General features: G+C 27.6%; 1 protein-coding gene across 2 annotated transcripts in view; it reads right to left on the reverse strand.

Annotated features, from left to right (window-relative positions):
* LOC100206344 (eyes absent homolog 2) overlaps positions 1–16607 on the reverse strand; it is a 31195-nt gene extending 14588 nt beyond the window's left edge. For both annotated transcript variants that reach the window (XM_065813741.1, XM_065813742.1), the window contains exons 1-12: positions 16480–16607; positions 15701–15839; positions 10752–10804; positions 9789–10654; positions 9490–9569; positions 9256–9414; positions 8999–9082; positions 8801–8890; positions 8479–8537; positions 8159–8319; positions 6644–6758; positions 1554–1675 (exon numbers count right to left, since the gene is read on the reverse strand). In XM_065813741.1, coding sequence (XP_065669813.1) covers positions 1554–1675; positions 6644–6758; positions 8159–8319; positions 8479–8537; positions 8801–8890; positions 8999–9082; positions 9256–9414; positions 9490–9569; positions 9789–10654; positions 10752–10804; positions 15701–15805 — 1894 coding nt within the window. In that variant the 5' untranslated portion in view covers positions 15806–15839; positions 16480–16607. The remainder of the gene's footprint in view (positions 1–1553; positions 1676–6643; positions 6759–8158; positions 8320–8478; positions 8538–8800; positions 8891–8998; positions 9083–9255; positions 9415–9489; positions 9570–9788; positions 10655–10751; positions 10805–15700; positions 15840–16479) is intronic.
* Between the last annotated feature and the right edge of the window lie 719 nt (positions 16608–17326).

Below are 17326 nucleotides of genomic sequence, written 5' to 3' on the forward strand. Positions count from 1 at the left end.
CTTGAGTTCTCAGTGTTGATGGCTGTTATACTTTAATTCATAAAGACCCAAACAGTCACATGCGTGCTTTAGCACATTATAGTGAAAACAAAAAGTCACATGCATGCTTTAGCAAATTATAGTGGAAACAAATAGATGGAACTTCTCCTGGATACAGAGAGGCATGGACGCTTCTACTCCTAAACATCAATTTAAAGACAAACCTCAATATACCCATAGTTTTTTTTGCGCAACTGCAATTTCTAATTGTTATCATTTTATTCACAAGAACAACTCCCTTGAGAACACAGGCATTATTTTATGATTGCAAGAAACTAAAAAAGTATTAACACTAAACTCCATTATTTTCAGACCAATAAATCTCATATTTTATCTTAAATCTAGGTTCTTTTGGAAACTCTTTATGATATTAAAGAAGTTAACAAAGGCATGTCTAATATTCCATCATTCATAATTGAGTCTGTTATTATTATCTCTCCTATTAATAAAGAAGAACTATTTTCAAAATCCTCTAATTCATCTCTTGAACTTAATGATCGCACTCTTCTGAAAAATCCATACAAACAGATTGCTTTTCTATTACTGCTGATTCCATTCTCTAACTTTATAAATCTCTTATCAGTACTTGCATAATAATTCTTATCAGTACTTGTATGAAAATCTCTTATCAGTACTTGTATAACTAATAATACTCTTTTCCTTTCAGGCAGGGTCCAAAATGTTGTTAGACCTGTCCTAGCTGCCAAGTTTGATATCTTTTTCTTTTCAAAAAATACTACAATGGTTGCCATGGTTAAGCAAACTTTTAGCTCTTGTTTCATTGACCAAAAAACAATTTTGTATTACACTTAGCAAAGTTGCGCGCTATTACTTTTTACTTATGCTTCAATTTTTATTCATTTAGTTTATTTTATTCAGAACTCTCTACCCTGTCTTCATGTTTTCCTGAATAATACAATTTACACTTATTTAAGACTTCTGTCAATAATTTTCTTACTTTTTAATTCTTTACATTTTAATAAGTGCCAGCTTAAACAGCGGTTTAACTCTCCTAGCTTAAACAGTGGTTGCTTGGATACATTTTAATAGCTCCCTGCTTCAACTAAATACAATCAACTGCAATTGATTGCATATTTGCTACAAGGTAAATTTTTAATAAAAAACAAACTTAGATATTTAAAAGAAAAATTTTTAAAACATGCTAAATTTCATTTTATATGTTATGTATTAAGTATGTAATTTTAGTATGTAGTTATAAAATTTATTTATAAAAACATAACTACATCTATATATATAAAATCTTAAAGAATGATGCAATAACTATTATCATCAAAAAAAAAAGAAATTAAAAAAAAAAAGTTTAAGAAATTAAATATATTTTACATATATTTATATATATATAATATTATAAATAAACTTTTTCTATATTTATAACAAATAACAAGAGGAATTAAAAAATAATAGCCTCATCAACCGTAAATGTCAGAGTTAAATATATTTAAAAAAAATGTATATATAAAAATGTTATTTTAGGTAAAAGAATATCATCATACCTGGTTTACTGGCGGAGTAGACATTTTCAATTGGAAAGAAATTTCCTAGCTTAAACAGAAGGCATTTAGAAATACTTTGAACAAGATGGGTATTAGTAACAAGAACATTTACACAATTTGGTCTAAATAAAAGTACAAAAAAATAAAAAAATAAATTTTGAAATTTTTGCAAATTTTTCTTTAACTTTTTAAAATTCAGCTTACAAACACAAACAAAAACTGATTTTAAAACTTCGCAAAATAATTTTATTAATTTTGTTACGCTGTTGTACTGCATAACTTTGATATGTTAAAATCTGAAGTCAAAATTTAATGGCTATATATATATATATATATATATATATATATATATATATATATATATATATATATATATATATATATATATATATATATATATATATATAGCCATTAAAATTTGGCCAAGTTGGAAAAGCAGCATTCACAGCCAACCCCATATTAAGAAGTCTCAAAAATGCTTTCGCACCAAAAAAATTTGTGGTGCACACTCTATGTAGCGCATCTCAAGCCACATCTTGAATTTGAATAAAACAATTGGACTTACCACCCTTAAAGAATTCTGTTTACAGGGAGACATGATCCAGCAATTCATCATACTTAACAACATTAAAATAGTAAATGTCAAACTTTTACAACCCAAAAGCAGTAAATTAAGCCACACCAAGAGTTTCTGAGTAGGAAACTTAGGTATATTTTGACAATGCTGTATCATTAAATTGTACCATCAGTTGTATCAACAAATTGTGGAGGTCATGGATTGGAAAGAAAGTTGAGAAACCAAAAATATCAAGATATTGAAAAAAAAAAGTGATTCCAAGCCAACAAACTAAGAAGTTAAAAAGAGATATGGTTATAAGATATTCAAAAAGTAGAAATTCCCAAGAACATCTTACCAGCAATTCAGTGAAGGCCAAAAACATGGTTAAAAACTGCTTCAAGAAAAATTTAAAGAAAATCAAAAGTGCATTATAAAAGATGATAAAAGCTACTGCAAACTGTTTGATGTTCCCAGGCAAGCAATTTTATAAAATTCCAAAAAAATAAGCCATGAGCTTTGCTTAAAAAAACACAAAAAAATTTGACAAAAAAAATTTGGTTTTGTAAACCATCTGTTTGTGTGGTTTCAAAACTCAGCCATTTAACACAAATAGTTTTTTAAATTTTTATTTTGTTTTAGGTGCCCCAAGAAGACCTAATGTAAAAATCTAACCACTGCACCACAGCCATTCAAATTCAATGCTTTGTCAGAAGAGCAAGACTATGGCAGACAATCAACTCTGTCAATTTTGGGATGTAGCATCACAAAGTTTTGCAAATACTTTTGTTTAAAAGCTTATACGAAGTGTCTGCACTATAACGGGTGACAACTAAAAAATGAGACTGGATTTAAAGACACGTATCTCTTTAAAGGAATAAGATTTTAAAAATAGCAAAACTTTTTAAGAAGGTATTTTTATTTTAGTTTTTAAATATTTTATGTGTTTTTATTTTTTGTAGAAAATGAATAAAAAAATAAATTCAAAACAAGAAGAGATTAGAAAACGTGTGTATGAATTTTATTTAAATTACAAAAATGCTGGTAAAAAGTTCACTTATGACCACTTGAAAGTTGAGAATATATCTAAAAGTACTATCTACAAGATAATTAAACGTGCTGAAAGTGAATCTGGGCACCAAAGAGTTCAAGGAAGTGGAGTAAAAGCTAAAAAAATGACCAGGACAAACATTGAAAGGCTCAAACTCATGTTTGACCATAAAGATGGAGTTTCTCAACGACAGGCAGCTAAAAAGTTCAACTGTACTCAGCAACACATTAGTAAAACATTAAAAAAAGAACAAATATTAAATCAAGAAAAAAAATGACGACTCCAAAACGCTCTGACCAGCAAAAAGCAGCAGCTAGAACTAAGTGCAGTCGATTGTGTCAGAAATTCAAAAATTGTAAACCAATCATTGATGATGAGTCTTATTTCACGTTAAATCACTCCAGTATCAATGGAAATGATATATTTTACACTAGTGATGTAAAATCTACTCCATCTAAAGTTAAATACCAAACAAAACAAAAGTTTCAAAAGAAATAACTTCTATGGATTGCTTTTTCTGAAAATAGAATTTCTCAACTTTATTTCGTACCAAGTGGACTGGCTGTAAATCAAAAAATCTATTTAAACAAATGTATTAAGAAGAGACTTATTCCATTCATCACTAAGTATCATTCAGATGGTGCATATGTATTCTGGCCAGATTTAGCATCATCTCACTATGCAAAAACAGTAATCATGTACCTAAACAAGGAAAACGTGCATTATGTTGAGAAAGCGGATAACCCTGCAAACTTGCCAGAATGTTGTCCTATCAAAATTTTTTGGAGTATTTTGAAAGGCCTTATCTACAAGAATAATTGGCATGCAGAAAATCTTAAAAAATTACGTTCTAGAATCAAGTATTACCTTAATAAAATTGATATTGAGCTCATACGGAGCCTAGCTCAGTCTATACCAGGCCTAGTTGATAAAGTCAGAAGAAATGGTTTAATTGAGAACAACTGATTATATATTTAAAAACTAGAATAAAAACACTTTCTAGAACATTTTTCCTTTTTGTTTTATCTCACTTCTTTAAAGAGATATGTGTCTTTAAATCCAGTCTCATTTTTTAGTTGTCACCCGTTATTGAAAAAATATTGTAATCAGTTTGAAGATGTTTTCTAAAAACTTTACTGTACTTACAGATAAATTTGCTTTAAACAATTAAAAAAATTATCAAAATTATTTAAATGGATTTTGAAATAATTCAAAAAACCCATAAGTCATTTTCTGGGTAGTCATTATCACTTTGGACAGTCCTGAAACAACTAATTAATTATTTAGTCAAAACTTGGTTTAATGATTTACAGAATGTCTATTAAACTTAATCATTTTAAACAAAAAAATAATAAACCAACAAAGAGAATTAAAAAAAATTCATCTTGAAAGTATTATTTAACTTTATAATAATGGGATTACACATTTTAATGGGATTACACATTTTAATGGGATTACATATTTTAATGGGATTACACATTTTAATGGGATTACACATTTTATTTAAAATAAATGTTTAAAAAGAAAAGAAAAATTGTTTCAAGTTTTTTAGACTAACGCTTAATTATTAATTGGAGCACCTAAATAGCTAACAAAAAAGAAAAAAATAGTTCTCTTGTAAATTCTCTGGTATATTAATCTCTAGAGTATCACAATGTTTTATCCTGATCCTGCTGCTGATTCTATATCAATGATCTTAAAGATAACCTGTCATAAAGTCTATTTGTAGTCAGACAAAAAGTCTTTAAAAAAAGTCACCATTTTTGATTGTCTAGAACAAGATCATGATATCTATTCTGTGACAGCTTCAGGCTTGCAGTGGCTGGTAAATTTTAAACCAAACAAAACAGTAAAGTTGTTTACTGCTAATAATTATCTGAATATTGTTGATGTTCCAATATGCAACACTTCACTTTAGATCGATGCAACACTTTTATTGAGTTCTCTTTAGATTGATGCAACACTCTTACTGAGTTACCTTGATAAATAGCAACACTCTTATTGAGTTCTCTACTTTACCTTGATAAACACCAATACTCTCAGTGAGTTCTCTACTTTACCTTGATAAATAGCAATACTCTTACTGAGTTCTCTACTTTACCTTGATAAATAGCAACACTCTTACTGAGTTCTCTACTTTACATTGATAAATAGCAACACTCTTACTGAGTTCTCTACTTTACATTGATAAACAGCAACACTCTTACTGAGTTCTCTACTTTACCTTGATAAATAGCAACACTCTTATTGAGTTCTCTACTTTACCTTGATAAACACCAATACTCTTAGTGAGTTCTCTACTTTACCTTGATAAATAGCAACACTCTTACTGAGTTCTCTACTTTACATTGATAAATAGCAACACTTTTACTGAGTTCTCTACTTTAGGTACTTTTTGGATCATCTTTCACTATTGATATCTTATAAAAACCATTCAATATGTTGCAAATTATTAAAAATGTTGCAAACCATTTAATATGTTGCAAAGTATTTAATATGTTGCAAAAATGTTATCCGCTGAGGTTGCTGCTCAATATCATGCACAGCATCTTCTTACTGCACTCTACCTCCATTCTCTACCTCTATAAATTCTTATTCATCCTTGTATGGAATACTGTTGCCAATCCCTTTATGGAATACTCTTGCCACAATTGGGTTCTTCTAATGATGCCTATTCACTTTCTATAAGGCCTAAAAATGTACTGTAAATGTAGTTGGACCTGTTTTAGATGCCATGCTTAAACCACTGTCCTATTATTGTACGGTTGCACCTCATTCTCTTTCCTATAAATACTACCACAGTTGCTGCTCTGTTTTTCACTCAAATATATTTCGATTGTTGCTTTAATGGTGGTGCAATGGTAGAGCGCTCCCTTCTTGTGCAATAGAACTACTGTGACCTCTTTTCCTTTATTAGAGCTGAGCTATTAGAGATTTTCCATCAAAATAAGTTTATCAAGTTAAAAAAAATTCTTTGATTTAAAACCAATAGATGAATCTTATTTATCTATTTATATATTTCCTTGACTCAAATTTTGTGAATGGAACAAAGATTGTCTAGTCAGCATGTTCTTTTATTTTTCTGCATTCAAATTTATGAGGTCAGCCAGAAGAAGATGTTATTGATGAGACTTGAAATAAAAAAATAATGTACATGTTTACTTTTTTTTTTAAACTTTTTCTTACAAAAATTTAACAAAACAACTTACAAAAATTTAACATCCATTAGCATACTATTAACAGGGCTTGTAGTACTTTTTTTTTTTAATTGATTTTATACCATTAAATAATGTTTACATAACTATATTAGCAGATATATTTTTGTATATATTATTAAATAACATGATGGATATCAGTGATACAAGAAATAAATACAACATGTGTAGATTTACAACTAATAATAGTTTATAAGTCTAAATATTATAAGGAATATTAAAATAAATACTATAAAGATAAAATATTAAATATTATAAAGAATATTACCTGCGATAAATGATATTAAGAGACTTATATGCTAATGTATGCCAGGAGTCAGTAATTTGCTCTAATTCCATTATTAATGGTACCCATTGGTCTCTTTTATTCAAACTTATAATTTCTATAAAGAAAATAAAACTGAATAAAAATTCAAACTCTGAATTTACTCAAAATATAAAACAAAAAATTATAAAAACTAAATTTAATTTTCAGTGATTATTAAATCTTATTTTCACATAATAATAAAGTACACAAAGCACACAAACAAAAAGTAAACAAAGCACACATAATATGCATAATAAATATACACAAAGTACATAATATGCATAAAAGTACAAAAAATAATTTTCAGACGTTGCTCTACAGTTTTAAGACTAATAGCAAACTGAACAATTTTTTTTTTTAACATTTTCACTTTCAACAAGGCTGCAAGCAACCACTATTGAAGTTGGAAGTTACCGAAAGAGAAAAGATGAAGTTTGTAAAGAAAGATAACGATTAATAGACAACCTAAAAGATTGCAAATGATATGAATCAGGAAAACAAGATGAAGGGAGCGAGTTTTAAAGAACCAATGTTCGAGGAAAAAACTATACAAATAAGAATTTTTGGAACACTTAAGAACAGTCACAGTAAAATGATGAGACTTAATTGAATGAGGAGTAACACAAGAATGAGTTTTAGTAGATGGCACAAAAGACGCTAGCTCTTTAGAGCAGCGCCCATTATATAGAAAATGTATTTATAGAAAAGAGAAAGAGAAGCAAGGTTACAATGATGTGACAATGCTTGAGAGTTGGTTGCAAGTGCAGGTCTAAATATGTTTGCAATGCATTTTTGGACTTTGTCTAAAAGAAAAAGGGCATCATTGGAAGATCTGCTCCAGATATGGCAAGAGTATTCCATACAAAGACGGATTTGAGATTTATAGAGATAAAGAATAGAATCCAGAGTAAAAAAGTGGCAAGCATGATAAAGAGAGGTAGCCTTAGCAGATGCTAGTTTTGCAATGGACTTGATATATGGATTCCAAGAAGGTCCAAAGTAAGAGTTAATCTTAGAAGACGAAGGGTAGATGACTCATTCAGTATATTATAAGATCTAGATTGTTGTGATGATGATTAGTCGAAAAATAATCAAGAGATAATATTGATGAAAAGTTGTTAGCAAATATGTTGAATACTAAAGATTTACAGTTGTAAAACTAAAATAAAAACAAATTTCAGAAGTAAAAACTACTAGTCCATGATCATTAAAAAAAATTGATAGAAAATAAAACAATTCTTTAATTTGATTTGGAAGTTAAACTCTGCTCTCTTTTATATAGCACAAGTACTTTATCATCTATTTATTTTGTATTGCGTGTATTTTTCATTAATATATTACTAACATTAGCATATAATTATACCTCAACTATAAACTAATACAACTTAAAAAATCTGTAAATAAAAAAAAAGTAATTATAATTTAATAGAAAATATAGAAGATCTAAAATATAGTATGATATAACAAAAAATAAACCTTCTATGTTATTACGATAACTGTCATAGATTTCTCTAATTCGTCTGTATCGATATGCCAATTTCCTCATCCAGTCAAGACCTCTCCTTCCATTTGTTGAAAACTGCATTGCATTATTTGAAGTGTTATTATTAAAACCATCTGTCTCAAAACTGTAGTCACTGTGTGAAAACAAGCTTATTACATTTTTGTATAATAAAATATTACAACATATACTACATTCATTGCATAAACTTTTATGTTTAGAATTTTATGTTTAATATTAAATAATCGAATATTTATAAAAGATTACAATAATTTTAAAAATTTAGTCTGAAAACCTTATATCTTGTCCATTATCATCAACAGAGGCATCATCAATATGAATTGGGTCATACTCCTAAAAAACTTGAAATATTTGATCATACTCTTAAATAAACTTGTCAAAACTTAGCTTTAGCTTTAAAATGAACAGGTATAAATACGATATAACTTAACTATAGGTAAGATGAACAGGTATAAACATGACATAAACTAACTTTAGGTAAAATGAACAGGTGTAATCACAACATAATTTAGCTTTAGGCAAAATGAACAGGTATACAAATAACATAACTTTAGGTGAAAGGTCATTAAGTCAAAGAAATATAGCAAATAAATTACCTCTAAATCATTATAAAATAAAAAAGTGACACAAAGGTCATATATATATTCTTCTACACGTAGTCCTAAAGAAGCTGTAGATGAACTATCCTATAAACAAAATTTTTTTAAAAGAGAAAAAACTTTTTAAAAAATAATATAAAAATGGATTATTTAACTGGAATTTATAAATCAGCTTTTGCACTGTTTATAACTTGCCTTTCCAAACCTTGTAGAATATTCACCAGTCACAAGAGAATGAAGAGCAATAATGACATCATCTAAGTCCCAAATGAAAACTCTCTAAAATAATCAAATGAAAACCCTCTAAAATAATCAAATGAAAACCCTCTAAAATAATCAAATAAAAACCCTCTAAAATAATCAAATGAAAACCCTCTAAAATAATCAAATGAAAACCCTCTAAAATAATCAAATGAAAACCCAGCATAACTTAATAATTAAATTAAACAGACCTTGATATTATGATTGAGCTCATTATTTAAATTTTTTTTCGATTTGAGGTTTTTCTTTACACTTAACTGTTGTTTACTTTTTTTTCTTGATTGTTTTACATTGCTATACTCTGTTGATGATTGGTTTAAATCACAGTAAATGCCATTATAAGAACTGCTCTAAAAGTAAACTAGCAAATTATGATGTTTGTTTACAAAAAACAAATCATTGTAAGAATGATCAGATTATCTTACCTCAAATTGCATGCGAGATTCAAAATCATGTTGAGAATGAACATTGTTAACACAAGGCATTGTAGGCGAGAAAGAAGAGTCTACAAAGTAAACCAAAAATAAACTATTTTCTTTGTTGATTAAATATTTCATTTTTTTTAATTTATTCTTTTAAGAGCAACAATTTAGGTAAAAAAAATAAATTATTAAAACTAATTGCTTAATTCATAAAGAAAAATTACTTTATTGTTAAAACACATATTATTTGTTGTAGCAACTGTTTCCAAAAAGAGTCTGGTACAAAATAAAAAGCTAATGACCTGTCACTTCTGTTGCTCCAGTACTCTGCATAGTGTTGCTTTCTCCAGACATCATAGTATCATTGTTATAAGCTGAATTAGGAATCACCTGATTAAGTGAACTTCCAAGTACATTTGGAATCGTATTTGGTGAAAAAATATTACTGTTTATAAATGGTGGATAGATGTGAGTAGAACCCTGAGTGTATGGGTAAGAAGCAAGTTTATTAGCACCTATACCACTAAAAAAATTGCTGGTATACATAAAATTATTATTTAAATTGTCAGTAAGGCCAAGCTTGGAGTTAAAACAGTTTTGAGCATTCATAGATGAAGAATAACTATTTGTTCCTAACGTTGTAAATCCACTTGACATAATTGAAGGAAAAAAGGAAGGTGGAAACTGTTGAAAAGCAGAAGATGACTTTGAACTAACTAAATTTGGTATAGAACTATAGTTAGATGGTAATATTGAGGGAGCAGCAAATGGATAATTGGATGTTGAAACTGCATGTTTGTTAGGTAACAAACTTGTAGGAAAGTCAGACAAAGGAAAGTACTTTGAAAACAAAATATTATTGTTATTATTGTTTTCAATGAACTTGTTATTACTCGTCTCCATAAATGGTCTTGAAGTAGAAAAATTCTGAAGAACACTAGTTGCGCTGTTGTACTGCTTAGTCAAACTGGAGCAACCTTCAAATTGTTCAAATTGAAATCCTTCATGTACAATACTTGCTAAAAATGGAAGGGATAGTGCATTGCTTGTTATTGAAGTATTGTTTGCAACAGAAGTTATTTCAGACTTTAATGCTTCTCTATATCCAAAATAGTTATCTATGCTATTATCTGACGCTCTCGGTGATTTATTATTTTTTTCTCCGCTCCTGAAATCAAAATGAAAAGCATGTTCCAAAGAAAAAAATTACACACATTAACAATGTTGTCATTTTTTAAACATTTATGTATGCCAGAGTTACTTACTTTATTGGATCTATTGACAAGACCTCATTACCTTCAAATTTGACCTGCTTTGCCTAAAATAAAATGATACTTTTTGTAAACATTAAAAAAAAAACAATACTATTGTTATGATAAAATTGTTGTATTTATATTTATTTAGTTTTTCCTTAAGAAGTTTTAAAAAATTATTTTAAACTGGTAGATGTGTTGATATATATACACTACACTAAGTGTATTTTAAATTCAATTTGCTAAAAATAAAAACAAAGAAATAAAGAAAATTAAAAAAATATTTTATATAAAAAAGATTTGTCATTAGAGTTCTTATTTTTATAGTTTTTAAAAAATAATAATAAAACTAAATGTTTAAACTAAAAAAATGTACTTCAGCGCAATTGATGCAATAGTTTTACTGTATAGATGACATTAAAAAGTAGCTTTATTGTTAAAGTAGCAAAGATGTCATGGAAAATTTTTTTTGTCATAAAAGCTTACTTATGTATGAAAAATTTCAGTTATTGATTACAATTTAAATCACCAAGATTTTTTTTTTAAATTCATTTCAAAGCTGCAACCAACCACAAATAAAGTTAATAAGTGAGTTAAAGAACGAGGAAGAAGGAAAAGACTTGAAAAAATGTGGCAAATGGTGCTCAAAAAAAACACCTAAATTAACTAAATTTATTTAACCATTAAGGAACAAATCCAGCAACCATAGTAGTATTTGTAGTAAACATAACCTTACAACAATAGGATCAAGCTTGACAGTTAAAGCAGGTCCAACTATGTTCACAAAGCATTATTGGATCATAACTAAATGAGAAAGAGCTTAATTTGAAGAACCAGTTTTGATATAAAAACAGTAATCCATACTAAAAATATTATATAGTGAGGCAACCTTAAAAGATGTAAATGTATTAGATATTTTTTTCATGAAAAGTCAGCAGGAAAAGTTAACCAGAGATTTAAAGTAGTGGATTCAGTTAATCCAAGATCTAAAGAAGAGGTTTAGATAATCAAAGATGTTAAGTAGAGGATTTAGTGTTCAAGTGTTCAACATTTTTGCAATAATGATTAGCAAGAAACAGGTTTTAGGTTAAAAATAATCTCAAAAGAAAGATCCAATTCAAGATTCAATTTAAGATTCAAGACATACTTTTTTATGTAATCAAAAAGTAGTAACTTTTTATAAAAACTAAAGTATAGAGTTTTTTTTGCCTCAATTGCTTCACCAATTCATTCTTATGCATGATATAACCTTACCATTATTATGATTAACTTCACCAATTTATTCTAATGCAAGATATAACTATTACTATGGTTACCATTATTATGGTTAACTAATCATTAGTAGAGCAAAGACAATTAAAATCCATATTGTCATAAGATTAAGTTATTGGACATAAAGTGAGATTTAGAAGTTTGTTTATTAAAGACTCAAAGTTCTTGTTAAAAACAGTTATAAGACAATAAATTGAAATTCAGAGATTTTAACTTATGTTTAAAATTTAAGTTTAAATGTTGAACTTAACTAAAATTTAAATTCAATTAAACAGAGAGGGAAGAGCAATCTCCAGAGTTTTAAAAATAAAAAGCCATTTCAGTGCACAAGATTCAGGTAGTTCAATTTAAAAATTAAAGTTAAAACATTTACAATTACAATACAGTAACATAAATATTGTCCAGACCATTAGCTGTAGAAGAATTATAATGACAAACAACTTAAGCAATCAAAGCCAAAGTGATCAGAATGTCAAACAATGAATTAATCTGTTTCTCTGAGATGTACTATTAAAGATTTCTGTAGAATCTTGGTGGATATGGTGGGAATTAAACTCGGAACTTTTCACTTATAATTATTATCCATTCAAATTATACCTTATGGTATGAGGTTTATGATAAGTACTTTAAAAATTCTTTTGTTTCATACCACATATTTTTTTTAAACTTTGTAAAAACTGGGTAAAGTCACCTTATAGGTAACTTTACACATGTCAACTTTACACATGTCAACTTTACACATTTTTCGCTTAAACTCATAGTTGTGTATAGCAAAAGCTCTTTACACAGTTTTCTGATTTTAAAAAACTGTTTTTTGATAATTATACAAAAAACTAAGGAAATACAAAATAACTAAGTGTACTCAGTCAAATGTACTACAGTCTTCAGAGAATCAAAAGTAAGTTTACATCATCTTCCAATAGCCGGTTCTTGCAAAAACAGCTCAATAGAACAAAAATCAATGTCACAAAAACCATCTTCTAGGGCAAAATATATGTTTTACCAATAGTAATTTGCAAAAGAAAATTTGCACCAATTTTCAACATCGTAAAGCATCAAAACTGTTAGCACTTACCCCTATAGCACTTTTTTCAGTGAATCTTATAGATACCCAGTTACCAACATTGACAGATCTTTTCTTTTAGATACAGCACTTTGACATATTTGACCTGTCTCTGTAGAACTTGTTTCTGGAAAGCTTTTATTGACATCTTCATCTAGATCTGTCTCGATAAATTCTTTTGCAGCTTCACAGCATTCAGAGGAATCTGTTAATCTTTTCAAAACATGTTGCCTGTCCATTGGAAAAATTTATATCACCTTAAAGCCTAATAGAGACCAGCATTTTCACAAATAACAATTTCCTAATTTGATGTCTTCAAAAGGGATGAAAATTAATCTTTTTGGCGAGAGTTGAAACTTGTGTAACTGCTCTTTCCAATTTGAGAGTAGATTTTGTCACTTCATCTTCAATGGTCGGAAGAAACAATTATAAAGGTGGTGATGTTAAGTAAGTGCTGTTTAGTGGTAAGAAAACAAAGCATATATCTTCACAAGTAGCAATGATATCTGGACTTAGATAGTAAGACAGGTTGTCTCCTACAAGTCTTTTAATGGTACAACAATAGGTTAAAATAATTGTTGAGAACCAGTCATAGAAGCAAATACTGTCAAACCAATCAGACTTGGAGGGGGTATAATTTTCCCCTTGTTGCCCACCAATGCACCATAAGTCTCATATATGTCAAGCATTAAACACTATGTATGGAGCTAGTACCTTTCCTGAAGCAGTTCCTGTAAACATAACAGATGTTAAGCTTTTAGTTTGGTTCATAATCCTCTTAGGACATTTATATCCTTTTTTGAAAACCAATTTTGGTCTTCAAGGATCATCAGATATATTAGTTTCATCATAGCTAATGATATTGGTGGCTGGAACATCAACCATGCTTTCTGTTAAACTATCAAAATACACGTTAATTTTAAGAGCATTTGTCTGAGCACAAAATTTTTTAATGTTTCGTGCTTGTCTTAGTGACAGCTGTTCTTTCGGTTTTTCAAAAAACTAAAAACCTATTCTGTCTCTGACAAAGACAGAATAAGTTTTCCGTTTTTTGTTTATTTAGTATTTTCATTGAGTTTTTTCTTTATTTTGTATTTTCATGGTCAATATTCAAATTTCAAACATAGATAATGAAAAACTCCAGTTACCATCAATGATTCTTCTTGTGTAAAAGGTATCTGAACATCATATGTGAAAAAATGCTTTTGCTTTTGTTGAGTGTTAATTTTTTAAAGCTTAACACTCAACAAAAGATAACAGAAAGTGCTGCATAGCTCTACTAAAGAAGCCATTAAATTATTATGAAGACAATATCTTTAGTTTTTACTGAAACAATTGTCCGAAAGTAGGGAACTATTTTAAGTTAGAGTAAACATCTCTAGCCTCTGCCTAAAAAATTGAGTACTACAATGCAGCAGGAAATATGGCAGATAGTTTAAGATCCAATGTTATTTGCAGGGTGATCAAGATGATTCTGAAATAATGAGTGTGGACAAATTATGACAATAAATTGTAAACAGATTGTGAAAAATACTTTTGCCACTTTAAAAAGATTTAAGTTATCCATAATGGTTATGATATTTCATTTGCTAATCATTATACTTTAAGGAATTTAAGTTTAAATTTAAGAAATTTGTTTATTTGTTTAATTTATTTAAATATAACATTTATGGATCCATACTTGTATGGTTTAAACTTGATTTGATTACATGGTTTAGACAGATTTCAATCATTTTCTTATCTTAATACAACATTATAGAAAACTTTAAAGCGATATTTTACAACTAAGTACCCTTGATGATGATAACCTGTTTTTCATATCAAAACGGAATATTATTGTTGTAATACAACCACTAGAAATAGAAACCATCCAAGATTTGCAAGCTCCTCCTACCACTACTTACAACTAAGTTTGAGTTTTTGTATCAGAGTTTTCTTTCTCTATAAAAGTTGTCTTCACCATTCCTAAAGAGCCAATACTGAATCAGTTAAGCATTATGACAAAAATATATTTGGATATGGTGTATTAAAAAATGCCCAGCTGCTAAAGACTCCTAAAAAATGCTAGATAATAATTAAATGTTAACACAGCAATAAATATATTCAAATAAACTTAAAATAAAGATAGTTTCACTATCAACTTATGCTAGTTCTATCAAATTACCTCAAAAAAATAAACTAAGGTTTCTGCTAAAAAAACTATGAAAGATAATTTTTATTTAGGTAAAGCTAAATTTTATAAATAGAAATAGAAACCACAATAGAAAAATTTAAGTTTAGGAGGGGCTATAAAAATAATGTATGCACTGGACATCATAAATATCATTGCCTTTTTTGATCAATTTAATTTTATCAATCTTTAATACAGATAAAAACAATTTTTATAGAAATAAGTACTCATAAAGTTTAAAGAGCTAAAAGGTTTTAATAAAACATGTTGTTTGTATTGATAAAAATACAAGTATATTTATATGTTATTATATCATTTAATGCAATTAAACGATATAAATAGATAAATAAAGATTGCACAACTTTTTAAAATAGTTATTTAAATATTTCTAAATATATATAAACTAAAAATATTTGTGAATACATATTTACTACCAACTAAAAAACTATAAAATACCCGAGAGGCATTAAATTTGTCGCAATCATCATCAGCTTGAACATCGTGGTCATGGACATCATTTTTTTCCTGGGATTTTATTGATCCTTTATCAAATTCAACCATTATATCAAGTGTTTTAAAGAAACCAAAGTTATACCTAAAATTTTTGAAAAACTAACTAAATTAATAAACTAATTTTTTTAAAATTATTTGTACAAAATATATTTCAATATAAATACTATTTTTTTTACTTACACATTGACATATCATTATACTATAAAAATTAGTTTTAGATTACACAAATACTTTAACTCTTTTCCTAACTTATTTAATGTAAATACCTTATAATTTAATATAAATACTTTAGAAATGCTTTAAATATTTTAAAATTACTCAGTTATTTTTTTTTTAACTCACAATAAAATTTTTCATTCTGAATTCTAATTACTATTTTATTTTAACTTATTAATTTTGAATTTATACAACGCAAAGAACTTATATTGATTATCTTTAAGTGATATTTATATACTATTATCTTAAAGTTCTTTAAAAAATTTTTGAGTCAAATATTTTTATTACCAAATAGAATAGTAAAAGTTTAATTTACAACAAAAATAACACTCTAATTTAGAATAAATCGACATATTTTGTTGCAAAAATATTTTTTAAATAAATTTAGCGTATATTATTTATAAATTAAAAACTAGAAATGTATATAAACATAATGAATTTAGAAAAGAAAGCTAAATGCTAAAAAATAAATAAAACTAAAGATTTAAAGAATTTTAATATTTGACCTTGTTCTGATTTGTTTATTTAGGACTCGTTAAGTCAGGTTTTTTAAAATACAAGAGATCATTGTTGATAGGGATATAAGAGCATTGTACAGCAAACTATATCATAACTTAAATCAAATAAATTAAAAGTGAAAATGAAAATGAAATAAAACTGTCGTATAGGGGAGACCGGGGCTAGTTGGCCGCAGGGGTAAGTTGACGAACTGCATTTATCTTCTGAGCCTTTAATCAGAAAGTGACAAAAATTACACAGAACCTTCCTAATTGACCATTTCATCATTCACTATAGTATTGTCAGGATTCGCGCATGCGCATAGGAGATATTAAGGTTTGTGCGCTTTTTGGAAAAAAACGTAACTTTAGGAACATCGCTTCCTCTTTACTTTAAAAAGAAAATAGTTAGTTGTACGAAAAAAAAATCATTGTAAAAATTCCACTTACAATTGGTTTACTATATCCAGTCAGACTTTTTTCAAAGTTGTTTAGGATCTATAGACTGTTTATTGAAAAAAAGACTTTCGGGGTAAATTTAGCTCATAGCATTTACTATGGAAAAAAAATATATTTTTATAAAATTAATTTTTTTATTTTTTCATTTTTTAACAATATTGAAAAAATTTATTCTTACAAAAAAATTTTTAAAAAATTTTTTTTAGGTTTTTTTTTCACAGATAAAAAGTGGGCTACTGTTTTGGCTGTTATACGGACTAATATTCGGTACCATCTAAAAATAATATTAAATTTTGGGATATAATTGTTGCAACAATTAATAGTAAAAAAATTTCTATTAATTTTGCACTTAATAGTACATTAATAATTATTTTTATAGTTTGCGCCAACTTACCCC

The sequence above is a fragment of the Hydra vulgaris genome, chromosome 12 (assembly GCF_038396675.1).
Source record: "Hydra vulgaris chromosome 12, alternate assembly HydraT2T_AEP".
Lineage (NCBI taxonomy): Eukaryota > Metazoa > Cnidaria > Hydrozoa > Anthoathecata > Hydridae > Hydra > Hydra vulgaris.